The sequence below is a fragment of the Nipponia nippon genome, unplaced genomic scaffold (assembly GCF_047370975.1).
Source record: "Nipponia nippon isolate SJK-2023a ecotype South Korea unplaced genomic scaffold, ASM4737097v1 scaffold_28, whole genome shotgun sequence".
Taxonomy (NCBI): domain Eukaryota; kingdom Metazoa; phylum Chordata; class Aves; order Pelecaniformes; family Threskiornithidae; genus Nipponia; species Nipponia nippon.
The window spans coordinates 2,634,868-2,661,329 of record NW_028262345.1 but is presented as its reverse complement, the minus strand read 5'-3'; the positions used below and the strand labels follow the sequence as shown (position 1 = coordinate 2,661,329).

At 53.1% G+C, this 26,462-nt stretch overlaps 1 protein-coding gene across 9 annotated transcripts in view; it reads right to left on the bottom strand.

Moving 5' to 3' along the window:
- Positions 1-26,462, bottom strand: part of LOC104016638 (protein CEPU-1) — a 454,647-nt gene that overhangs the window by 38,883 nt on the left and 389,302 nt on the right. For all 9 annotated transcript variants that reach the window (XM_087763282.1, XM_087763280.1, XM_087763286.1 and 6 more), the window contains one exon: positions 13,503-13,735. In XM_087763282.1, coding sequence (XP_087619408.1) covers positions 13,503-13,735 — 233 coding nt within the window. The remainder of the gene's footprint in view (positions 1-13,502; positions 13,736-26,462) is intronic.

Genomic DNA, 26,462 nt, shown 5'->3' with positions numbered 1-26,462 from the left:
TCAGGTGGGGGAGCACAGCCCTATTATTCTCTGATTAGGTGGTCTGGAGGCTGCTCCTTTTGACCAGACCCTTTGTTCATCTGCTCATAAAGCAGGAGGTTGGCAAGGCCCAGCAGTTCAAAATGAACCGCAGGTGATTTATGCCTCCGGATGCTGCCGCTCCTCCTGTCCCCATGGGAACACATCTCTGCACACAAGACTTGTGAACCCATCCATTGCTCCGGCAGAGGCAGGTTTACCTTCCCAAAGCTGCCCTGGGTCCACTCCTTCCTCCTCTTAGTCATTTCTTTACTCAACCCTGCTCTTTCAGGCTCTCCTCCCTGGGCTCCAGGAGCTCCCCCAGCCTTCCTCGCTCCTCCCGTGGAGTACTTCTGGTCCTGCACCCTACTGCGCAGCCAAGGGTCATGAAGCACCTTGTTAGCATCCAACATGCCAACTGTCCCAAACCCAGGGAATCAACCCAAGGTTTGGCCAGAAAAAACTGCCAGAAACAGGCAGGAGAGCAAACACCAACAAGCCAGACTCCATGTGACAACGCGCACCATCCTTCCCACACCTTAAAATATCCTTAAAAGAGCAGTCTTAGCACTGCAAGGTTTAGCTCTCAAAGTTCAGCAAGGGTAGAGGTAGGGTTGGTCTCTGCTGCCTTAATTCACCCTCCCAGCTCATGCTCCCTGAGGATAACACTTTCCCGCAAGTATTTCCAATGGGCCGCACGAGACGAGAGCACTGCGGTTAAAAATTAGTCACCAGGCGGTCGAGAGTACAGCAGGATATCTGTGTACACAGAGGGGCAATTAAAATTTCATTACCAAATTTCAACCCGAACAGGCAATGTTTGACAGAGTTAAAAGCAAAGGGAAAGGAGGGAGCGACGCTACCGCAAGGCAGGGGTATCGGCATGCCTGGAGTACGCGAGGGCTGTTCTCCTCTTCCGTTAGGACTGCTCCTACATTTCCCGTTCCTCCTAAACGAAGCCCTCGAGCCTTCTTCTTGGCCACCCTCGCGCCTCCGAGAACACCAGAGAAGCCACAGGGAGTTATCTCCCCCCAGAGCATCCTTTAATTTCCCTATTTGTCTTTCTAATGCCCAGCCTCATCAACGGCACCATCTATTCCCCATGTGCTCCTGCTTTTCATGGACAGACTATTTTTACCCCTTCCTTCCTATGCCTCCTTCTCCTCATTTAATCATTTTGGAGGCTCTTTATCCACAGTTTCCTTTCCTTTCTTTCCTCTTTCCCTTTCATTTTTAAAACCTGTGGTTCTCAGATTCAAAATCATGACTGTTTTTAACTTGGCTCGAGCCTCTTTAATTAAGTTACTTTCCATTATTTTTTATCTAGTCCATTTGTCTACATCCCCTGCACCCTCCCTCATTCTTCCTTTCCTCCCCAAGGCAGGCTGGGTATGAAATCTTACATTTCCATTTGGCTAACAATCACTTTGAATTTTTAAATGCTATTAAATTGGATCACACCAGTCACTGGACTGGAGTTGTCGAGCTGTGATATTTACTCGCGCCAGTCAAAGGGAAATGAAATTGCGGTGGTGCGGGGGGAGGAGGTGATGGGGGAGCTCAGATTTATTCTGCCCGCGGTACTCGCAAACAGGCACAATCCCTTTGGATTTTCGAGCGAGTTCAAAGGAAACTCTTACGCTCAACCATGAATGTATTGTAATGTCTTTAATAAATCAATTACTTGTTGGCAGGGAAGTGTCACTGCATCTCCAATCCTTGTAATCACCTCAGCCTTGCTGTGTTTTAAGTGCTGAAAGACCACGGAGGTAGACGGGGAGCCAGAAGCATCGGCGCAGGGCAAACCAGAGAAAGCACTTCTGCTTCGCCTTGCCAGCAAAGGCCAGAAGATGCAGACAGCAATTTGCATCATGCAAACACACACCCGTCCAGCAATCACCTGCACCACAACAGGGAAATCGGTGCCGCAGGGACTCTGCCAGCACCACACAGGGCTCGCCCTTCCCGGGGCAGCTCCTGGGATGCAAAAGCTTGGGAGGGACGACCAAGAACCCCAGGTATTAAGCCCGTGGCGATGGGAGCAGCCCCCTGCTCCCGCCTGCCTGGGGCTGAGCATCGCTCTCACAGGCAATTTGCAAAGCAGCATTTTCCTAACACCCCCAAGAGCGAGACAGCTTTTTGCTGCATGTTAATTAGGGGCCTGAGTTTTGTACTCCTGCCTTCAGGAGGGTGCCGGTATTTCAATTTTGCTAAAAGAGGCCTTTTTCCACTTGAAAATTTGCTAAAAAGAAAGAGAGCAGGATTTGATTACAAAGCAGTCCCGGCCAAATCCAGCCCCTCCTCCCCTCTCTCTGCTGACAACATCCTCCCCTCCACAACAACAATCATCTGAGCACAAACAGACAATGAAGCTTTTCAGAAAGTAATGAACTCTGGTTGGAGCCAAGGCAGGAAGGGTTTAATGTTCAGCTCGGAAAGCTTGGCGAGGCCATCAATTATATAGCCCTGCTGCTGAAGGAGCGAAAAAAAATAATATTTCAGACTTGGCCAAAAAGAAAAGATAGGGAAGGAAAACACTGCGAGAGAGATTTAATTCCACCAGCAGAGAGAAGTGTTTGCAAAAGAGGAGGAGGAGGAGGATCAAAGGCTGAAGCTCTCGGGCTGGCTGGGAGGAGGGATTACAAGGAGGGCAAACCATGGAGAAGACATCTCTGTCGACCCCCTGTCTCAAAGCGGGTGTGGGCAAGGACAGCCCTGGGTACAAATCAGGGAGCCTGTCTGCTGCAAGGGCTCAGTGATGGGGAGGCTTTGGCGGCGAGGGGGGTGGATTGAGACCTGTTCATCTCATCTCACGTAGGACAGCAAGCCGGGACGGGGACTGCTACCTCCACCGCCTCATCCCAGTCTTCTACTATATGTTACCGAGAGAAAGGAGAGGAACCCAGAGCTGAAATCTGGGAGTCTCTGCTGCTGGTGTGATGGGACCACAACCCAGACATGAAAAATAAGCACATGGGTCCACCTAGAGCAACGAGACCTCCCTGTCCTCTTCCCTGCACCCAATGGGGCCGTGCTGCAGGGCTTGTCCAGGGATCTGGCCCTGCACTAATGAACAAAGACAGCTCGATTCTGAAGGATGGGGCAGAGGGGACTCACTGCTATCCCACACCACCAGCTTCTCAAACAGACAACCAGCCAGACCTGGAAAACCCAAAGCAGAAATATTTCAAGACGACATTTCCATGTCTTGTCTGAAGGACCACAATTCCACGACTTTTCTGAAGGTCCTTACCTTTTTGTTCTCCACTTCCCACTTTTCCTCCCTTTTTTCTTTTTCTAAATCTCTTTCTCCTCCATTGCAGCACCAGAACAGACAGGAAAAGAAGGGTAAAACGAGATCACAACTCTGCCAATGTTTCAGTGCAACTCCCCTTTTACAAGCTTCAACCTCTCCTTCAAGACCAAAGCAAAACCAGTGCAGAAACCACCACGCTTTCCCCTTGACCCTCCCGTTCATGCTCCCACAGGCTCAGCGATGCCCTCCAGCCCGTTCTTAAGCCCGTGGCTATTTGCTGGAGGTTTTCTAGCACTCGGTGCCCACGGCGGGAGGCAGCAGGGCCAGGCCAGCTCTTCGGCAGCTGTTCCCTTGGCCTCTCCTTTATCTCCAGCATTGTGTTCACATCTGCTTCCCCCTCTGCCTCTTTCCCTGACGCTGGGAGCCTGGTTTTAAATCACTGCTCAGCGTGCTGGCTGCCAGGCACGGGTTTCATGCTGCCCAGCATGCCCGGTTTGGATGGGTATCCAAAAGCCGTTTGCAAGCCTGCTTTTTTTTTCTTTTTTTCTCCTTTTTTTTATCCTCCTGAACCTGCCAGCGCTGCCACACTGCTCTCCCCTCCTCCCTTTTGGCTGTGGAGTTATCTTGGCTCTGGAAACATGTTCAGACACCTGGTTGCTGGCAGCGCGGGGCTTTGGCAGCGGCTGGCTGCATGCAGCTCTCCGATAGGGAAGGGGAGGCGAGCGGGGCCCAGCCGGTGCGGGTCAACGCGACCCACCTTGGCTATCAGGGACGTGCCGGTGGCCGCCTGCACCGCTCCTGCCTGGCCGGTGGCTTTCTCGAGCCTGGTGCTGGCGGCAATCCCACCACCCACATCTCTCTGGCTTTGCCTGGAGTTTTGGCCGAGGCCAACTTCTGGTTTTGCTGGGGATTTGCACGGTAGAAAAGCACAGCTTTGTACAGCATCGCCCAGGAGCTGGGTTTTAAGAGACGCATTTAGGACAAGACATCGCCATCTGCGGCTTCCTTCCCCAGCAGAGAGCACTGCTCCTGAGCATGGCAATCTTGGCAGAACAAGGCAGCAAAAACCCCAGGGAGCAAACAGAACCAGGCACGTGGCGGGATGCCTCACTGCCACTCTGCCCACGCAGTGGCTCCAGACTAAATTCCCCTTTCAGACTGCAATCTCTCCACACTACCAAAAAAAGAGAGGGCTATATCCTTCCCCCAGCCAATAACATACAAACTTCCCTGAAAAGCTTGGCTGATGCCTCTCCAAAATCCTTTCACCTGTGGTCTGTGCAGGATTACAAGCCAGAATCCCCGTGGATGCCACCTTCGATGGCAAAGGCTGCACCAAACAGGCCAAACTCCCTTGGGCAGAGCTGCCTGCTCCTGCTCTCTGACTCCCCAAGCCTCTGCAACAGGCTTTTGCTTCTGGATTTGCGTCCGGGGGGACTGGCCAGAAAAACCAGCTCCAAAGGCCAAAAAGAAGAGCCAGATTAAAGTATCAACTCTGAATTTATGTTCGGGACTTAAGGTTTAATAATGCAACAGAAAATCAATATTTAATAAAGCAAATGATGGAGAAAAACACTGAATGGGAGATGAGCTGCTGCTCGTGTTTTCAAACATGTAACTCCCGGAGGAGCCGGTTTGGCAGGATGGATGCAATACCAGATTGCCACAAAGAGCTGGCATGCAGGACGCCCCAGGTCCCACCGATTCCAGCTCGGGTGTCAAGGGGGCTCACGGGTCTTTTATTAAAGGACAAACAAGGAATTACTGCAGTGGTCAGAGTCCAAATACCTATGGAGGGAGATCAAACGCTGATGCACAAGGGGAGCCGAGCAGCTGCCTGGCTGAAGAGGCCCAGATTTGTGCTAGGGCTGGAGGCTGGGCTTCTGAAATGCAGGCAGGCAGGCAGCAGCGCACCCAAATACAGGTTTCAAAGGCACCGAGAAGAGCTGTCAAGCTCAAGGGGCTCAAATCCCTGTCTGCCAAGCAGGAGAGGAGGTGGTGTAGGTAACTCAGGGGTGCAAGTGAGCAACCAGGGCATCAAACCTGGCTGGCAGGCGCGGTGGCACAAGTGTGCATCCCTAGGCGTGCTGGGCCCCGGGCAGGACGAGGGATGCGGCAAGGATGCAGTCGCGATGCTGGGGACAGATCGGCAGCTCTGACTCCCTCCCCTGGAGGCTGGAGAAAACTGCAGCGAGCCCATGCATGGCACAGAGATGTCACCTGCGCCTTTACTGAGTTGCCTCACAGCATTTGTCAGGTTTGGGGTGAGCCCCATAAAACCGGGCTGAACAAGCGAGCCCAAGGAACAGATGCTCCAAGATGTTCAATCTCACAGCCCCAGCCAGGACAGCGCTTGCTTGAGCCATACCCGACCCCACCTCTGCCACATCTGGGGCTGCACAAAACACCGATGCCCGATGCTGAGCTGCAGAGCGAACCATGCAACGACCAGCACAAAGGGATGCACAAAGACCCCTGCCCCATCTCCAAAGTTTAGGGACTCTGGATAAGTCCTCCAAACAAAGGAGACTCTCCCTTGCGCAGGTATCGGTGCTCAGCTCTCTCCAGGGCAGCAATGCGAGCTCCTGTGCCCTTGGATGCAACCCCCTCCTCTTGCACGCAGCGTGCACCGGGTTGCCTGCCTGGCCCTGCAGCATGGCAATAATTTGTAGCTTGTGCCGGGATCCTTCACGATGAAAGATGACATATAAATATAAAACGTTATCGCTCCGTAACAGCCACATGCTATAAAACGCCGGGCAGAAGGATCTGGAACTAGATGGAGGCAGTGCTTTAAATCCTTCCCTGCAGAGTTACTGCCACTAAAACAACAGACCCACTCCGAAGAGCTCCGGCAACAGAGGGAGAAGAAGAAAGGCCCTGACAAAACCACCACAATTGTGGAATTAGGTGAATAAGGTGACTTTATACGGCGTGACCTTCCTGTACTGACAACCCGGGGGTAGCTGTAGTACCGGTGTGCCAGCGACATCTCCTCCCATTCATCCCCTGCCGCGACTTTCGGCGGATGCTCCGTGTTACTATAGTAACAATAAAGCGCTGGTACCAATGTTACACTAAAACGAGTTGACTCTGCTCCCACGATTACGATAACAATGCTGTTACTGTAGTAACATTACATTGTTGAGGTCTCACTGTTCTACCCTTAATTTTATTGTCGTAAGATTAAATTGCAATAATGTTATTGAGCCGCCATTAGCGTCACCATGGTAACAATAACATTAAGGTAGCAATATCGCATTACAGTGGTCCGACCGTTCCACCACAAATATTTTAATGTAGTAAAACAAAAGAGATTACTGCAGTAACATTAAACTGCAGTGACCTCATTAAACCACCACCGGCTTTATCACGCCAAATGACGGTACTTTGGAAACCGTAGGCAGCGGTGGGGAGATGCCCAACGTGCGTCCCGGAGGCGCGGGTGCTGCCGTGCCACCCCTTTGGCTGGCAAAGTCCTTGGGGAAGGAGGGGAACCCGCCGTGCAGGGGGCGAGCACGAGACCTGCAGACAAGTCGAGTCCTCCTCCAGCCCTGCTTGGAGAGCTGTCGGCACAGCGGGCCGCCGGCCTGCCGGTTTCACCCGCTCCGCAGGAAGGATTAGCGGAGTCGCTGTTGAACGGCTCCGGGTGAGGCGGGCGACCTCTCCCTGAAAGCGTTTGGAGAGGATGGGTGAAGGGGGCCGCTGGTAGCTCGCACGCTCAGAAAGGCTCAGAGAGGAGTAGCCTCTTGTTTGCTAGAAGAGGGGTGATCGCAGGGTGACCTCCTCGGCTCTGCGCATCTCCGAGGGAGTAGCAAAGAGAGGTACGCTGAGCTCGCCTTGCCGCCACAAAAGCACACATAGCTGGAGCTGGGGAGGAGGGAAATAGCAGCACCACGGGGGTGTGGGAAGTGGAAAAGGCCCCAGCGGGCATCGCTGTGCTGTCCCAGCACCAGTGCACAGCACAGCCTGCAGGGACCGCAAAGGGTTCGTGTTGGTGCTCCTTAGGGGAACCCCACAACAAATCGGATTACAGTGTGAGTAGTTCAACAGGGGAGAAAAACAGAGAAACTAGCCACAGCCTTGGTGTACGCGAAAAAGAAAAACACAAAGGAAATGAAAATGGTCTGTGTGTCCTATGAATCACTGGTTCTTGCTTCCCCTCGCTCCGTTCTCCTGCCAATTACTTCTCCTTGGGAACAGGATACATCCTCCCATGGATCTGGTGGTCCCTGGCCCGCTAGCATCGCTGGGATGCCAGGCAAGCATGGAGGATGCCTTCCCTTCACCACTACTTCTCCGTTACCGTTCTCTCTTTGTAACGAGGACAGCGGTTAACACACTCAAGCACTGTTCACCTCCCCATCCCTCCCACTCTTTACTCCCCCTGCACCGGCGGGGCTCACCCACGCGCTGCGGGAAGGAGGACGCTCCTCCAGCAGCACAACGGGCACATAACTGGGGCAGCCCGAAGCTGGAGCGAGGGCAGGCGTGTGAGCCCGGAGCAAGCGCTTCCAGTATGGGCTCTGGAGTCTCTGCTTTTCCCCTCTCCCGCCCCATGATATAATTGCTAATTAATAATAACGTTTAGCTCTCAGATAGCGTGTTCCATCTTCAAAGACCTCTGTCGACATTAACGAATTAATCCTCATCAACCCCCTTGTGAAGTAGGTGACAATTATTATCTCTGCCTCACAGATGTTAAATTGATTTGCAAAGAGGTCAAGTGACTTGGGGGAGGCCGGAGGGAGCCTGCCCAGCTGCACGCCGGGTATGCGGCCACGCCGTGAGGGAGCACGGATAGGCACATCTGCGGGTTAAACCCACCCACTGATGGGCCCCCGCAGAGAAGCGAGGGCCGGTAACCTTGGGAGGGAGATGGAGAGATCCGGGGGCAGCGACGGATGCGGGAGCAGCAGAGAGGAGGAGATCCCCCGCAAAACGGGGATACAAAGCCAACAACTAGGACAGCATGCGAGAGCGCGTGGGAGACCTTCAGTCCTCAACAACAGCCCTGATACAAAAGGAAAAGATGCTTTGATGGGCAGACGGTGATTAGCAACAAAAGAGAGATGAGGAAGGAACGCATCAGTCAAAGGAGCCGAGAGCGAGAGTGCAGGCGGATTTCAATTTTGTGCCGCTGGTTTCCTCCCCTCCACCACTTTGGGGAGGCTCTCCCAGCTGTCCGCGTACCTTTTGGAAGGCATTATCCAAATCTGCTTTTGCTTCTAGAAGGGACAGCTGCTTTCATAGGGGAAGGGTGTGGACACACCAGAAAAACCCATACCAGAAGCAGCACCTGTGGTTTCTGCTGGGAAGCATCCTATCCAGCATGGAACTCCAGCCCATGGCTTCATACATGGCCAACGTCTACACACCCTCACTGCTACTGAGTTATCAAACAGCCCTGGGCAAATCCCTCTGCCTTTCCTCACCCCCAGCACCGGTGGCTTTGGTGGCACCGGGGACGGGCTCAGCCCCATGGGCACCCGGCCGGACCCCCGGCAGCGGTGCCAAAGCTCCTGGGTGGTCAGGAAGGCTTTGAACATCTCCAGCAAAAAAACCCAGACACAAGCAATGCTACTCTGTTTTCCCTGCAAGCCATCTTGAGGCCTTTGGAAAAGAGAGATGATGACTGCAGGGACTGATCCTTCCTCCCAGCCTACGCTGCCACGGCAGGGCAGGCGTTTCCCACGCACCCCGGTGCAAGGCAGAAAAGCAGCCGCAAAAAGTTATCCTTATTCTCCCACGAGCGAAAGGGGCTTATGGCATCAAAAGAAAATTAATTGGGCAGAGTTCAGCACTTGAAACAAAGCCGGCTCGGGTGCCGCAGCCCCACCAGCAGCTTTATCTCACTGGCACACACCTTGGCATCAATGTTCGCGGGGCGGCCCCGGCACGGGGCGAGGTGCCACCGGCACGCAACGTGTGCCCCCGCCACCGGGACAGCCCTGCGCCACCTGCGCCCGCAGCCCCCCGACTCCGTGAGCAGGTAATTAACTCCCAAACAAAGGCAGGGATTTGCAGATTAACCGGGGCCCAGGAAGGAGTGGGAAAACTCATTTACACCAAACAAAAGGGGAGGGGTGATTAGTTGCTCCAGTGACAACAGAAAGAGCCAGATAGGGCCAGGGAAACTGATAAAGAAGCGAGAAAGCCTAATATCCCCCAGTTGCCTGCCTTTTTTTTCCCCCTTCTTTCTTTCTTTCTAAGCACTAAAATTCCACCATTTTCTATCATGCAAATTTGTGTGCCTAAGTGAGATTAAACTCCGGCAGGCACCGTGCCTCCTTCCCCAAGTCCATTTCCCGCGCTGAGATAAGGCCAACTTTCCTTAATGCATCTTACAAGGCAGTGGGAGTGTTTTGCAGGCACGCATTGGAGACGGCTTATTATCAATACGAATAAGAGCTTTCCAGACACTGTCCTCCTCCTCCCTCCTCTCTCTCTTTTAAACCCAGGAACCCAAAGAACAGCTTAAATAGCTGAAGTGTCCTACCGGGAGCGGGGAGAAGGACAGGCTGCGCCTGAGATGCTGCTGCAGGGGCAAGAAGTGGGACTTGCTAAGGAAACCAGAGCGGGATACAGGAGAGGAGAGGAAGGGAAAGCATCCCTCCTCAGAGGTCAATGGAGCTCAAGTTCTCTTTCTCGCTCTGGGTTTCTGCCTCCCTCCAAGTTCAGAGCAAGTAGGGCTTCCCTGGATTCTGTCTCTTTGAGATTTTCATCCAGAAAAGCCTCTCTCTTCCCAAGGATCCGAAGCAAACTGCTGCAAGCATGGGCAGTGCTGCTTCCCTATGCTTTGTCTGGTCTTATGGCAACTCCTCCTAAGAAGAAATGAGGGCTGAGTGAGCAGGACAGGCAGGGACCACCTTCCAGACACTGCAGATGACATGGGTGCTCCCTGAGCTGTTCATTTTAGGTCCAGCTGTAGTCTGGGATCTTCTTTCCTGGGGAGATCCAGGTACAAAGAACCTCCTCGTACCTCTTGCAGCTATGTTGTTGGCTCACATCAACTTGGCATTGCCAGCGCTGAGCCTGACCCTATTTAAAGCAGTCCCCGAAATAGCAGGTCTGAACTTTGAAGCATTCAATGCCAAGGGTCTGTTGTCTCGTTCCTGGGCTCATTTGTCCCACATTAGTGCAGAGATCTCACCAGCAGCGGGAAGGAGAGGTGCACCAACCTGCTATTCCTGGATCCACAGCAATCACCTTTTGCCTTTTGTAGCAGGATTTCAAGACTGACAAGTGTTTCTGAAAGCCTGACCGATGAGGAAAGGTGGGAGAAACAGGGCTTGCATCATTTCAGAAAGAAGGTGGCTAAGGGGCAACACGATAACAACCTTCCCAAAAGCTAGAGGTTGTTACAAAGAGGACGCTGATCAATTGTTCCCCACGTCCGCTGGGGATAGGCTGAGAAAAACTCCACTTCATTTGCAACAAAGAAGGTTTAAGTTAGATATTAGCTATACATTTTCTAATTATAAAGGTAGCAAAGCAGTAGAATAGATCATCTAGGGAGACTGAAGAACCTGCTTTGTTAAAGATTTTCAAGAATAGCTTTCACACGTGTTTGCCAGCGATGTCTCTGCCTTGTTGCAGGGGAACGGGCTAAATTAGCTCTTGAGGTGCCTTCTACCCACCTATTTTGGGATCTCAGCCACCAATACAGTCAACCTAGAAATAAATGTGCAGCACTTCCCTTGCTGCAGCGTGGACATCCTTGGTTCCTGGTGGTTTCTAGCGGATTCTCTCCCACTGCCTTGTCGGACCATCCCCAACCTTCATACCCTAAGGGAAGCTCCTTCTGCCACCCCTATCCCTCTCCTGGTTTTTGCTCTTTCCCCCCACAGCACCGCTTCCTCCCGCAGCCCTTGGCAGACACCAGGGATGCCCCAGCTCCTCACTCCCTCCATCCATGGCCGGGTCCCAGTGATATCCCCTAAACTTGGGGAGAAGGGATGCATGGCGTGGGCGGAGGGTGTTTGGACCCTGGCCTAGACGCACCCATCATGCCTGTCTGGGGAAGCCGCAGGCTGCTGAAATTCCAGCTGGAAGGGGAAGAGCTCCTTGCCCCCACGGCCAGTCCCTTTGGAGAGTGCAGCCTCCCCCAGGGCATGATTTAATTGCATCCTGAGAGGCTGGAGTGCTCCTGCCTCCAGAGCTGTGCCCCCAGGCTCTTTCCTGGTGCAGCAAGGGGAAAGTCAGGACCTGCTTAGAGCAACCTGCACACCTCCCTCTTTCTGGCTGCACCTGGACTAACCCTGTTTAAAAGGGGAGACCCCCTTTCCCACCTCCTCTCACCACTTCTCCTTTCCTATCAGGCTGCGGGAAGGGGTAAGACGTCCCACGGCCACGCGCTGAACTTGGCACAGCCCTGAAATCTGGCGCTCAGACACCCTGCTTTCCTGGGAGGGAGGGTAAGCACTGCTTCCCGCAAGCTGAATGTCTTTCAGGACAGGATTATACCAGCTTAAGTATTTATTGGGCCCATTTTCCAAGGCAGGAGAGTTAATCCTGGCACCCTAGCCAAATTTTAATCGGGGTCATTAAGGCAGGCTTCCCTTTAATTAGACACGATATTCACTTTCATGCCCTGCTCCAGCGCGTTGCTGCACATTATACTCTTGCCACCTTCCACCCGAGAAAGGGCTGGGTGAGCCAAGCAATAGCTCTTGAAATTAGGGTGCCTGCTCCTGAGAGCCGGTATTTCTGTCGGCAGCAGCGAGGATGTTCAGCATGTTATAGGACTGAGCCCATCACTGAATCTTCCAGTACTTAACTGTACCGCTGCAAGGAGTTAAAGTATGACCTTTTCCTCCAAACATCTCTTCCTAATGATTTAGCAAGACACAGGAGGGATGGACCTGGATGTCTGGTGATATGCGAAATTTAGGTCAGGAAACAGGAATCAGAAGAGAGCTGATAGAAATTGTCCTGCATCACCCCAATGCCTGATAGCGACTTCAGAACTTGCGGGTGATCGACTTTGGCTTAAAAAAACTCAGGCAAGTATTAACAGATTGCAAGATAAACAGCAAGGACCCAGGCTGGCAATGCATCCGCTTTCTCTCTGTGGTTAATGGAGATGGAGAAAGTCCAGCTCTGTTTAGCTTGCTTGATTGCTCGAATAGGAAAGAGAAAAGGAAAGGGAGGGAGGGGGGAAAATAAAGGCCCTGGGTTTGGGTTTTTTTCCCCCCTTCTATTCATTAGGCTGTCAATAATGCTCAGGCCTGGCATATTGACGGTGAACTAGCTCAACCCGACTCTGTGTACAAGACCAATGCCTTTTTAACCCAGCTTGTTTCCAAATCAATACACCCATCAGCATTCGAAAATTAGCCCAAGATGAGATTCCAATACTCAGGCTGGTGTGTCATGCTAAGAGGGCTCCTGGCCAAATCACAGAAGAAGAAGGAGGAAAAGGGTTGCTAGCAAGGGATTAGAAATTTTCCATTAATCTTTCCCGAGGCTGCCTCCCTAAAAGCGCAGCGCAGGCTTCCCACCACGCAGGCTCTCCCTTGCCCAGCACATGTCCCCACCAAGTCCCGCAGCGCGGACGCAGGAGCTATCTTGCATGAACATCCATCTGCTTGACCATCGTGTGCGGCCACACTTGTACGTCTCCTCTTGAGAGCCTGTGTGTGCTTGCACGCTTGCTGAAGAGCGCACGTACGCACCCCGCGGACTGCGCAGCCTTGGCGAGGCGCGCTCATGTGCCAGCGAGCGCACGCCTGGCCACCGCAAGCGCTCCACCACCCCATACTGGTCTTCCTCCTCCTCCTCCTCACAGAAGTACAGAGTTTCAACGCACAAACACATATTGTTGCTAGGCATACACACACCCCCGCAAAGTACACAAATCTGCCAGATCTCTCTTTTCCCCCAATACAAGTTTTACTTCAAGCGTTGCCTCCAGCATGGAAAACAAAAAAACCCCATCAAAATACAATAGCAGTAACAACAAACAGCAACGTGGGTTTGCCAGCGACTACTTTTGGAGGCAGAGCTGCCTGTATCAGAGCCCCATGACTACTCCAGGAAAGCTGGATAAATGCATTGCCCAGCTTCACTGGGACTCACTAAGCCTGTTGATCAGCCTCTATGTTTGCACCAAGTTGTCTTACATGCTCAACGTAGGACCAATGGGAGGAGAAGACACCAGGGCAAAAGGGAGGAACAGAAATCAAAGCACCAAGCCCAACCCCTCTACAAATTCCCTTCCTCTTACCTTGCACGATGAGATGGACACGAGATGTCTTGGGGTGATTGTCTGTCTGCACGGAGCAGGTGTAGGGGCCCTCATCGTACACGTCCACATCTTGGATCTGGATGCTGTACTGGGTTTTGGTGTTGGCCAGGAGCACCACCCGAGGGTCCAAGCACCACTTGTCATTGCCGGCATAGAGGATGCTGCTGCGGTTCAGCCAGGCCACTCGGGTGACTCGGTTATCCACGGAGCACCTGGGGAGAGGCAGAGAGGTGACCCATCAGTGCTGCTCTTGGGTACTCTGCCCTCCCTTCCCAGTCCCTCCTGGTCCTCCTGGCACTATTTTTAGCTTTGCTGCCAGCAGCAGTTTCAGAGACCAAGTGCTTTCAGTGTCCAAAGAGGACAATGTCAGCACTTTACCTGCAGTGCTCAGGGCACCAATATCCATCTAAACTGGTAGCTCCAGAGATTTGCCCAAGAGCTTCACAATGATTTCAGACGCAGAGAGGTCAGAGCCACCTGGCACCAGTCACCAAAGGACCTTTTGTTCCTCCGTTCCCATTTGCTTCTTTGCAAACTTGGGGACAACCAGAGCTGAGCCAAAACCTCCATCCTGAGTCCAAACCACACTTTTCTGGGGGGGATGGAGGTTGCTACCTCCTGCCCAAACCCTTCACTTGTCATTCTCTCTGCAGACCGTCATATCCCTGCAGCCAGGCAAAGCAACACAAAGCGGAGCCGGGAAAGCAGCTCGCACTGCTTCACAAAGGAGCGAGGAAAATTTATCTCAGGAGAAAGCCAGCTCTGACACACCTCTAAAGAGAAACCGTGAGCTTCCTGCCATTTGTCCCTTCTGTCAGCTCTTCCTTCCCTACCCATCATCTGCATCGCTGCATCTCCCTCACTTATGCCAGCTAAGCATTTCACCTATCAAGTGATGTTTTGGAGGCAGAAATCTTCTATTTCCAGCCTCATTAGGAAAATGAGCCCCCCCAGAAGACAAACCAGTGCAAACCTAGGAAAGACTTTGCCCCTGAAGGAGATTATTTTCCTGTCCATGTTAGCAGGGACCAGTCTTGCTCCTTCCGAAGGTCTCCGCCAGCTCTGTAAACCCTTCATCCCCATGTCCTCAAGCAAGGTTTGAATCCTCCGTTTCCACGAATCGTCTCCAGACAAGCCAAGAAACCTGCAGCTCCCCAAGCCAGCTAAAACCCCGCTTCTCTCTGAGCAAGTTTGGGATTACGGAGCCATTAGGACTTAGCTGCGCTTTGCTAGATGCCAGCGACGGAGGATAATGTCCCTGCATAAAAGCAGTCAGCCTAAGATCCACTGTTTATATTCTCCCCAATCTACTTCATTACTTCTGCAGTGGCTGGGATGCAAATTAACTTCGGAGGCACCGAAAAAGAGCACGGCAGCCTCTGGGAGGTCTCGCACGGGGTAACCTCAATGAATGGAAGGGGCTTAATGGGCTATACAGGCCAGACCGCGGTAGCAGGGGAGTTAACAGCCAGGATGAACGTATCTGTGGCATGTGGTCCATCAGGGACTTATCCTGACACTTTAGGGGTTGTTTCTCAGGGTGAGCACACTTGGGCAGAGTCACCGAGTAAGTAGTGATAATAAAAGCAACCTGCAAGACAGCTCGAGTCCTCGCTGAGCTTCATGCAGCCGTCTACAGCCTCCCTCCCTGCATCTGCCCATCTGTCTCCTCGCTGGTGGGCTGCTTCCCTTCCCGCGCCCGCTACTGGTGCCAGCAAAGACACAGGTGCCCACCGGGGGACAAGCTGTCTCGTCTCATCTAGCCTCTTTTTGGAGGTATCTCTTTGGCCCCAGTGACTACAGGAGAAACCTAAATAACCCTCTCAGCCTTAATACACAACACTTGGAGGTTAGGGATGACGGATCCCCATGAGGTGACGTGCCCAAGGCGAGACGGGCAGTCTGCAGCCCAGGACTCCCCTGCTGATTTCCTAGGCAAGTACCCAAGCTACTGCACCATCCTCCCTTTCTGGTGTGAAAAACATCCGATAAATTAAACAATTTTACTGCTGTTCCATAATGATATTACGATAATAATAAATTAAATGTGAGCAGATTTTTATTATCTACATAAAAAAAGCAATAGATTCAGCCTGGGCTGAACACCAAGAACTCGGCTCTTGCTCTCAGCTGCATTACAACTTGAGCAAAACCTGAGAGTTTAGTTGGTCAAGTTGAACAAAACTTGAGATTTCTTCCCAGAGGATGGTTTTAGTATATTGTACTCTGGACCTCAACTATGCTGGTAGCTTAGACCTACGAGGTCTGAATAAACTGCAGGTGGATATTTGATGCTTGGCTCTGGCCCGCCCATCCCAATGCCATGGAATAGGCTCCTGCAATTGCAGCGAGCAGCACTTCTGCACAAACACAGGGGTGTCCACCCTCACTGCCAAAGCCGTATCGTGAAAAAGGCCTGGGTGATGAGAAGCCAGACATGGCTTGAATTTCTCGGACCGGTCCCTTCTGCAGAGATTATCCCTGAGGACCTGTAAGCAGGCTGAACTAAAAATATATATTTCCTCTCTCCTCCTCCACACCAGTCTTTTTGTGAAATGCATCAGCTTGGAGATCCCTGGATAATAATGGAGCCAGACAGTGTGTAATCCAAGCATTCCCTCTATCACATGGGCATTTAAGTGCCTTTGAAAAGCAACGGGGCTCAGGTAACGCATGAGGCAACAGTGAAATAAGTGCTTTCGCCCTTCACAGCACCCGGTCACAATCTCTTCTTATCACCTAGACATGCTTCTCTGTCCCTGGGATCGGCAAGCTTAAAGTTGTTATTTTATTTTCTTCCCTGCCTCTTAAAGCTCCCAAGCCAATATATATATAATAAAGTGCAGAAACAGCTCCCGGGAAAGACGCACTTTGACCTCTGGATACGGTGTGCTATTGAGGGGACGGCAGGTTGTGCTCCTACCCGAGCTCCTACCAACCGCTGTGCCAACCCCACTCCTCCTCGCACAAGCGCCGGTTGGGGTCCCCACGGCCGGGGCTCGCCGCAGCGACCCGATGCTCTTCCAGCCCCTCCATCTGCTGCTCCTCCAGCATCTCCTCTCTCCACAAGCCTGGCGCAGGGATGGGAAGCCCTCCTCTCCCCGCAGGCAGGCAGCCGAGCAGAAAGCCTTTGGCTTTGGCCGGGAAGCCAGGCTCTGAGCACAAGCGGAAAGCAAAGCCACCGCCGAGCCTGCAGCCGCTCCTGGCAAGGTGCAAAGCCCAGAGATGCTTCCTCCACCGCACTGGAGGCTCTCATCCTCCCTCTCGCCCCGCAACGTGCCAGGGAGGGAGGGGAGAGAGAGGTCCCCAGGGTGCTGGAAAACGGCACTTGCCTCCAAAAAGATGTAAAAATAATTAAGCACAGATGAGATAATTTTCTTTCTCAAGATCCTTAATCCTTGTTACATTCCTGCTTGGAAGGCAAGGCCTTCTCCTCCAGGAAGATGAAAAACTGCTGTCTGTCAGCACAAGAAGGAGATGATACTGCTCCCTCTCTCTGCTCTTTCTTTCCCTCCAAACCCAGAGTCCCAAGCCCCAGGGTTTCTCCTCTGGGAGGTGGAAACGCTGCTAATACACCACTGCTGCACCATCCTGGGGGTAGGCAGTGATGGTTTGCAGAGAGATGTAGCTCCTCACGCTGCACCAGACCCTCTGCTCCCTGCTACCACTGAGCGCACCTCAAAATGACCACGAGCAAGGGAGATTGGGCATTTTAAGACAGCTGCACGTACCGACCAAAGACAAGAACTGCATGCATGCACCTTCCCCACTCGTTCCAGCCTGCTTGTTCATGCCCTTGTCCCATGCTCCCTGGGCAATGATGCACGGCGGGTGTAAAGGGGATACAGGCGCAGGCTGGTGCTGCCCTTTCCAGACCCGTTAGCATCCCTGCAGCCAAAGCTCCTTGGCTTTGCTGTCTGCACTCTACAAGCAAGCCGGTGCATTAGGGCTGGCCACTCTCCCCCAAAGCAGCCAGCATCCCCGCAGCCTGAGGGGCTGAGCTCGTACAGCCAAAGTCCTCACGCCTGCACCCTCCACACCCCACGCAAGGGGTCCAAGGGGGCAGCCGACAGCCAGCCCAGCTGCAGGAACAGCAGTCGGAGATGGAAATTGGAAGAGGGAAAGCATCGCCATCAGCTTTCTGCCACCCTAGGTAACACAAGCACAAAGATGAGTGGGGCTGAAAACGCCAACAAAGCCCTCAGTGGGGACACAACAGCCCTGGCCAGAGGGAGCAGGCATAGACCTGCTACCAAAGAGCCCACAACCAAACTGCAGCTGCCACAATCCAGTATCAGGAATAAATAAGCAACAGGGTGCCAAAGCTGAGCACCCTGACCGCTGATCCCACCCGTGCTTCATACAGCCCCCGGTACCTCCCTGCATTTTCGGCGCAGACAGAGATGGCATACGCCAGCAATGACATGCCCTCCTGAATTTCTCTCTTTGCTTTCACGAGGTTGCACACAGAAAATGACGGGAGAGGAGGTGGCCTGGCAGTGGGGGGAAGGAGGTTTTTAATTACTGAAGTGTAGTAATTGGCACACAACACTTTTTTGTTGCCTCTTATGCAGATCGCTGGTGTTCCAGAGGGCTGGGCTGGAGAGCACAGATTGTCTCAACCCAGCAGGACACACAAGAAATGAATAATGTTAATTAGAACTGAAAAGAGCTCAGCGAAATTACCAACCTGATCGCCGCTTTCGTTACAATTATCAGGGTACAAGCTCCATCGCAGGGAGGCAGGGATGGGGCAAAGCTGGGCTTACCTCAGCAAAGCTGGTGGCCCAACCTGGGGCCATGACCAGGCTGACCCCCCCTGCACTCGACACCCCCCGGGCTCGCTTCTCCTTCCCCCCACCTAATTTTCACTGTGTGCCCGTCCTAGAGAACCCTCCTTCCCAAATCCAGGCCACCTGATGGAGTTTCACATGCGTTGTGCCACAGCACCAACCCACCATCAAGCACCCCTAGATGTCTTGTCTTTTTCTTCCCAGTCACCTCTGAATTTTGAAGCAATCCCTTCCGCACCAGCGGTGTTTTGTCTCTGCTATGGGCTAGACGAAGCTGGAAATCAGTTTGCAGGAACTAGGCTTGGGGCTTAGTTTAAAACCGGGTGCAAAAGCCTCCCACTGAGGCTGGGCAAGGCGACAAGCTGCTCCAGCCCTGCCTTGTCCCCAGCATCTCATGTGCCAGGCAGCACCTTCCAGCCTCTGCACCATCAGCCACGCTATAAATGATCGACTAAACTAGACCGCCGCCGGAGGCAGGAGCTTCACATCTCAGATTTATTTCTGTGATTATCACATTTTATTGTTATTTATTAGGATTAATTAAAGGCCGGGCTGTGAACAACTCAATCCCATTCAAGCACGGTCCCACCGCTCTCATACACTTTCCTACGATGTTTATGCTCTGGTGGCAACAGACATTTGGCCATCGATTCCTGAGGGAAAGCCAGGGTCAGATTGTCCCATGCTCCCTGGGACACATGCTGCCCACCACCCCGTAAGGCTGGCATGCACACACACACCCAACATGGACAGTCTGAGGTAAGGTTATTATGGAAAAGGTGGTCTGGAAGCTTTTTTACTAATAAATATTAAGCCAAAATCCTCGTTGTCACAACCCAGTCTGGTTTACCTCTCCTTACTCTTTGCTGTATTGGGTTAAGTCATGCACTAGCAATTTCTACCGATCCAGCCCTTCTTCAGCAGGATTTACAGCATCTGCTCGCTTTCCGTGCACACACAGACTGCGTACGCTTACACACACTCACTGCAGCACCGTATGCTCACGTAGGCACCAGCACGCAATGCTGCCCTGCACACCAAGCCCCAACCCGACAGACAAGGCTGGCGCAGATATACTGCGTTTTTTGCGGGTGTTGTGTGCATGCGACACGTGCAGCACATACCGTGAGCAGGCGTGCTCACTGACACATGTGGCAAATGGCCTGTGCACCTCCAGCAATAATCCCGTCCCGCTCACCCCTCCGCAGGCTGCAAGCGGGGCAGCAGCAGGGACACCCATCTCAGTCCATCGAGCTTGGATGACTAGGCTTGATGTCCGAACCTGCGGTGGTAACAGGCTCCGTGCAGGGCTAAGCAGGGGACATTCACAGTGGCAGATGGATTATGGGATTAAAATGGTCCATAAGTTTGGTCCTGGCTTGCTGAAAGCCCCAACTGCTCGCCCAGGTGGCTCTAACAGGGACTGAAGGCTCATCCCCACTGGGGACTGCATGCCTGTGTGGCTGACACAGTGGCAGGGTTCTTGGCACGTCCATCCTCCCCTGCGCCCTGGGACCACCCCAGCCATCCTCGCCCTCAACCACAAGATCAGCTGGAGAGCATCCCTTAAGCTCACCCTGATGTGACACCACCAAAGATGCAGCCCGAGGACTTTTTTCACAGCACAGCGTGGCTGTCAGGGCTGAGAAACCGCTTCCCTGCACGGGGAGCCGGCCGCCCGCCAGGCAGGAGCTGACCGAATGATTAACTCGGCAGCGGGGTCCGGCAGGAAAGGGGGGGCCCTGCTGGGGCTGGCGCCTGCCTCCAGTCCCCCCCTGCAGCAGCCAGAGCATCTCCAAAGGCTGCGGGGTGAGGAGGTGCCCTCAGATCAGCTGCCGCCCCGGTGCCTCTTCAAAATCACGCTGAGCTGGTCAAAAGCAGCGCTCAGAAGTGGAAAATAAAAACCCTTTGTGCTTCCCCCTCTCTTCCCTGCCCAGACAGAGTTTCATCTCGGTTGTGGCAGAGGGAGTCAGGGCTCTGGACCGGGAGGTCCTGCCTTTCCCACCGACTCAGGCTGCAACCTGCAGCAAGTTCCTTGCAAGTCCCTGCCCTTCTTTCTGCCCTCTGCAAGGCTTTAAAAATATTTGGCACCTCCTTGCAAGGGAGGGCGAGTTAACACATGTTTGTAAAGTACCTGATCTCCTCGATTGAAAGTTTATACATGCAAACGATTCACACTAATTACATTAATAATAATATACCGGGCTCGAAAAGATCTGCCTTGGTTCATTGCCCGGGATTCGCAGAGCTGCAAACAACTCCCAGCACGCTGCCTTAGACATGCTTATTGGCAAATGCCAAGGAAACAGGAGGAAACCGGACTGGGGAGGAAGGAAGAGCTGCAAAAAGCCGGAGCTCCCACTTTGCAGCCTGCTGAGGGAGCACAAGGCAGGGTACGGAGCAGCCACGAGTCATGCAAACACCTCTGCATGCACCCAAGACCCCATCGGTCCCGGGAGACCCCCGTGCTGGCGCTGGTGCAAAGCAGGCAGGTCACAATGCAGCAAGCGGGGATGGCTTGTCTGGAAAAGTCTTTATCTCTCTGCAATGCAGCAGTGCACTAGCACCTTTCCAAGTCCCCTGCTCCGGTCCTCGGCTCATCCAGCCTTTCTGTTTATCCTCCTATTGTCTCTGCTAACAACGGGGCTCTGCACATCTACAGCATCTTCCGCCCCAGCATCTCGCAGAGCGTGCCACAAAACATCAATGAGGGCAGCCGTGCCAAGACTGCGCGCCGAGGAAACCTGTTCCTAACCTGGGCTCCCACGCCTGCGGCTGACCCTGCCGAGCGGCACCGGAGCGTGCTCCTGGCCCATCTGCTTGGGTGCCCTCCAAAAGTGCTAATGGCACCGGGGAATGGGGGTGACGCCAGCACCAAAATGCCTGTAGGCAGCTGTGCAGGGACACGGCCGGTTTACTAATGAAATGACACCCTGCTGGGGAGCTCCTGCAGCGCCGGGATCCTGTGCTGAGCTCGAGGGATGTTCTGTTCCTCCTGATGTTCTCCTTTTTTGCATTCTCTCAGCCCACGTAACTGCTTGGGGCGCTTCTGGATGCCAGCAGGCAAACAACCCTGGGTGAAAGTCACCCCTCGCCTGGCGGTCTTCTGGGGTTGCCTACGAAAGGGTCCTCCCTTCTGCAGGGAGGGCATCACTTCAGACCTGGTCCAGGCTCTGGCAGCTGCCTGCACGCCATCTTGAGAGGCTTCAAAAGAAGGCGTGGGAAATGCCACAAGAAGAAAATAACTCTGTAATGATCTCATCCTCTCCCCTCAAGTGTTACAGAGCAGTTTAAACCCTGTAAAATAAGGTCTCTTCATCTGAGGAGGTGTGGAGAAGAAGTCTCCTCTCTCTGCCTCCAAAAACCTGGAGAGATCTCTCCTTGCTATGCACTTTTCTTTAGAAAAACGCTCCTTTGCCACCTGCAAGCCCCGGGTTGAGCCACTCAAGACACCCCAACTCCCCATCCTTCTCGCCTCCCCTGGCAGCTCCCGCTCTCCTCCTCCAGCCCAACGGGGAAGCTCCTCCCGGCTGCACTCCCAGCAGTTAGCGCCGATCCCTGGCACTGAACTCGCTCAATTACGAGCTGTGCCCCCTGAATAAATCCTGGTTCTGCTTTGCACAATTGACACTAATGGCCCAGGAATAAAGCGATGCCATCCACCCCAACGGTCTGCAAAGGAGCACGTTTAACTAAGCACACAGGCAAGGGACTGCTGAGCTTAACTGCACTGAAAATGTATTCGAAGGGAAGCGATGCACTTAACTTATTACAAGTGGGAAATTATCACTAAAGTGGCTTTTCTTTAGAGGTTGAGGCACAAAATAGGAACGGCGAGGGGTGAGCGCTCTCTGCCAGGACTGCGGAGAGGAGCGAGGAGCGAGCAGGAGCCGGTCGCTAAAGAATGCTGTGGGTCAGGAGGCAGCGGGACAGGAGGAGCGGGAGCAAGCGGGAGTGAGAAGTGCTGCAAACAGAGGGCTGAAGGGCACTGATGGGGACAACCCAGGGAAACCAACCCAGGGAAGAGCACAAGATCGGGTACCAGGGTTTCAAGGCACTGGCAGAGCTCTCCAGTAGCCCAGGACACTGCAACACAGGGCTGCGATGGGGAGACGGGGGGAGCTTGCACTGGTACCGGCTGTGGCTGACCAAGTGGGTCTACCTGAGGCAAACATATTCTGCTACACATTATCTGTATATTTGCAGTCTGAGAATAATTGCAGGTTGCCACATCACCTTCCTACACCAGTTCTCCTGATTGCAATTTCATCACAACACCCAAGCTCATATTGCTTCTACTGGCAGATGGGCAGAGATGGACAGAAAGAGGACAATGAGCAAACCCTTAAAACTGAGAGAGAGAGGTGGTCCAGGCAACACGAGACTGCATGGGAGGAGCAGAGCGTCCCAGGCCTTTGGGGATGAATCCCCAAGCCTTGCAGCGCTGCTCTGGGTCCCAGGGTGATGGGGAGAGGACCTTCTCCTTTGGCAGAAGAAGAGGCTTCCCACATCCAAGGTCATAAGAGGCCAAGGTAAGAAGGTAAGCTGTGCCTCTTGCTCTGACATCTACCTCCTCATAGAAACCAGCTCCCTAGCAAGAACCTACACAGCTTCTTACAGACACTCAAAACCCACCAGATCTTCCCCATCACAACCCAGAAGGTTGTTTGCCACATGAACACAGTTCAGGTGCCCCATCTCATGACATCCCACCACGATGGGATAGGGACTTATCCCTGAGAGAAGGTGCCAGAGGGGGACTGGTGCAGCAAGGAAAGTGGAGAACCAGGAGAGGGGAAGGGAAGGAACAGGAGGGATGTCAAGGAAAGAAAAATGACGGAGCCAAAAAGCAATGGGTCCTTCTCCAGCCATGCCACTTGCACCAATACCCTCTCCCCATTTATAAAATGGCACTAATGAGAGCGAAAACAAGAGAAGGAGGGAGGGAAAGGACCCTTCCCAGTACAGACCCCCCCCTTTCCTCCCCTCTCCCCTTGAGGACATCATCCTTAAAATATATTTCATTTCACAGCTGCATTATGGTACCACAAAATCCTGCGAATCCAATTTAAGAACAGATTACCTCCTCACTTACTTCATTTGAAGCAATTACATGTTAATTTTCATTGAGACCAGCCTAATGCATACCAATCTGATGCTGCAATCTCATTTGAATACTTGAGGGAACACTAGTTGGGCTCCGGGCTCTGGAGGCTCATATTTAAAGGGCCACTTCACATTTCCTTTCCCTTCTCCCCTGGTTATTTACGCTTTCGTTGCACTTGTGGTGCTCCCTCCCTCCCTTCCCGACGTTCCCAACAGCTGGTGCCACTCATGAGACCAACTAAAAAGGCCAAATAAGTTTTGCAGCAAACCTTGCAGAACGATGCTGCGCCCATCACCAGCCTGGTCCCCAAGGCAGGACCTTCCCCAGGCCAAAATTCAATATTGCCGACGGCTTTCTGCATGAAGTAAATAACCTTCCAGCATCAAAGTCGCTGGTGAACACGTGCTGGTACTACACATGTCTCTGCAAAGCAAATCCTCCTCCCAGGCCAAGAACAGCCTCCACCAGGTTTCTAGCTGATGGTTATCTTCTGCTCCCTCATGCTCACTATCTAGCCAGGCCCACGGTATCGATTGGTGTCTCGGACACCAAGCTTTGAGTAATTAATAACGCCACGAGTGTGGATTCAGCTCCTGGTTGAGCCGTGGAGGCATGCCGCCTCTGTCTCGCTGTACACATTTCGGTGATAAGCATTCATGTTGGAGGCTGCACCTTAATTAGATTTTTCAGATTGCAAAGGGCCCTGAGACACTTGTGCAGACACCATATAAATGTATATTGCATTGTACTGTAATTAATCCAAGGTGACGCAGAGGCAGACGGAGCAGGAGCGCGGGACCGATTCACAGTGAGACAACCAGCCCCCAGACTTCAGCACGTCGCAAGCCCAAGCCCACCCTGCAGCCCAAGCTCCATCAGTTGCAAACCAAGAAAGCTCCCTCTCTGTGCCACCCACCAAGTGCAGGACTACCACCAGAGACATGTTGGACAACAGGCATTTGGATGAGCATCTCAGAAGCAAAAGGTTTCCACCAAAAAGCAATAAAGACAAGAAGAGATTAATTGCAGCTCTCCCTCCCCAAAAGAAATAATCGATTGCATCAGGCAGTTATCTATACCAGTGCTGAAAGCACTCGGACATCACAGCCGGGGGTCCCCAGACATTCGTGTCCCACATCAGATGGTAGGATGCTCCGTGAACACTGATGGAAGTGACAGCATGAGGCTGGTAAGACAGATATTGGAGAAAACCTTTGGGGAAGGAGTTTGCGCTGAGGATAACTCAGGAAAGGTGCAGAAGCTGATGAAGTGATAGAGGAAAAACTATTGTCTGAAACATTATTCAATTTCCTAAAGCCTCCTGCGCCCGTGCAAGTGACCTGCCTAGAGCTGGGGGAAGGCTTTTGCGTGCTAAGAGCTGTGGGACTTAGCGCTGATCATTTTTTGCCTGATACAAGTTCCCCTGAAAACAGAGGCGTGAAATCCGGGCTTGGATAGCGTGGAGCTGGTGTCTGCGCCCACGGGTATTCTGCCTGCAGCAGAGATGCCCTGCTGACCCTGAACACAGGCAAACCTGGAGATGAGCTCGCTTTGTACACGACTGCCTCACCGAGACGCTGCTCCCTTTGTACTGGGCCAGCCGAGAGGTTTCACACACATTTGGGAACTCCCTTTATTTCAATTAATGCAATACAACTGCTGCTGCCTGAGTCCAACAACCTTCGCCTCCGGGAAGCCAGCTGAAACACCAAGCAGGTGTTAACCTGAAGCTACGGCACTACCGCCGGCACACTGGACCCTTGATGCACAGTCGCCTGGCTGGATGAGACCCCTGGGGAACACCACGGCTGCTCCAAGCCCCATGGTAGCTTGTTTGACGGGTCCCAGCACGGTGGGCGAGATCTCCACCTCCCCACAAACACGATGTCTCAGCTTCAGCTGTGCCCAGGTACTGACCCACAACCCTGCGCTGGGAGGCTGCACTTGCAAAAGGGGAGCCCGGTCTCTGCCCAGGCGCCGGTGAGTTTGGACAGGATGAAATAAGTCGCGGGGCCCCATGGGGTATGGTGAGGAACCAGATAATCAGGATTCAGGGAAGGAAAGGCAGTTACCTGGGTAACAGTGTGCCGCTAACACATCTGCCACCCCGCAGGACTTCCCAGATGCTGCTTGGCTGCAAGAGCAGACCCACAGACCCGACTGCTGCTCCAGCAGCCCTGCGGCATCATGAGGACAAACACACGGCTTTTTTCCCCAACACGCTTCCAGGCTGGGTGGGAAACCAGAGGCCGCCCCATGCCTGAGCCCTGCCAACACAGCCCCTGGCCATGGGCAGCTTTCGGCAGGGCCAGCAGCTCTCCATCTCCGCACCCCAAATGACGGTGGGCATTACACAGAAGGAGCTGACATCCCACAGCTCTGCTGTCCTGCCTTGGGCAGCATCCCTTCCTAACCGGCTCGCCACGTTTTTTTTTCCTACTCCGTCTCCCATCGCACTTGCTTCCCAACAGCTCCTCTGCAGCGAGCAAGGAAGGAGATGCCTCTGTGCTGGGAGACATGGATGCAGATACCAAGGTGACGCAAGGACACGGCGGGTGCTGGTGAACAGTCGTCACTGAGAGGGCTCCCACAGCCCCAACCTCTTCCACCGTTTCACCCTCATCTCCCAAGACCATTCCCATCACCAGCAACCCACCCCTCCGCGGTGAGGCGGGGACCGCAGCATCCTCCGCTCCCCAGACTGCAGTACGTGTTTGGCAGGCGGAGAAGCACCCGCGCTCCAGCTAAAACAACAGGCTTGCGGTGGCTTGGGGACACGCTTTCAAAGCGCCAGGAGAGACTTTGGTTGCCCGTTTCCCACTGAACCAACTCAGTCCCTGTACGAGTCTTTGAAAAACGCGGCCTTTGTAGTTTTCAATTTTGATGTCACATCTGTAAGAATATATGGTGGGTCTTTTTTTTTTTTCCCCTTCTCCTCAACCTCTTCTTCTTTTTAAGAGGAGATGTCACACTTTGAACTCTAATTTTTATTTATTTTCCTAGAAAAGGGCTGACTCCCCACCAAGCACAGAAGGAGAA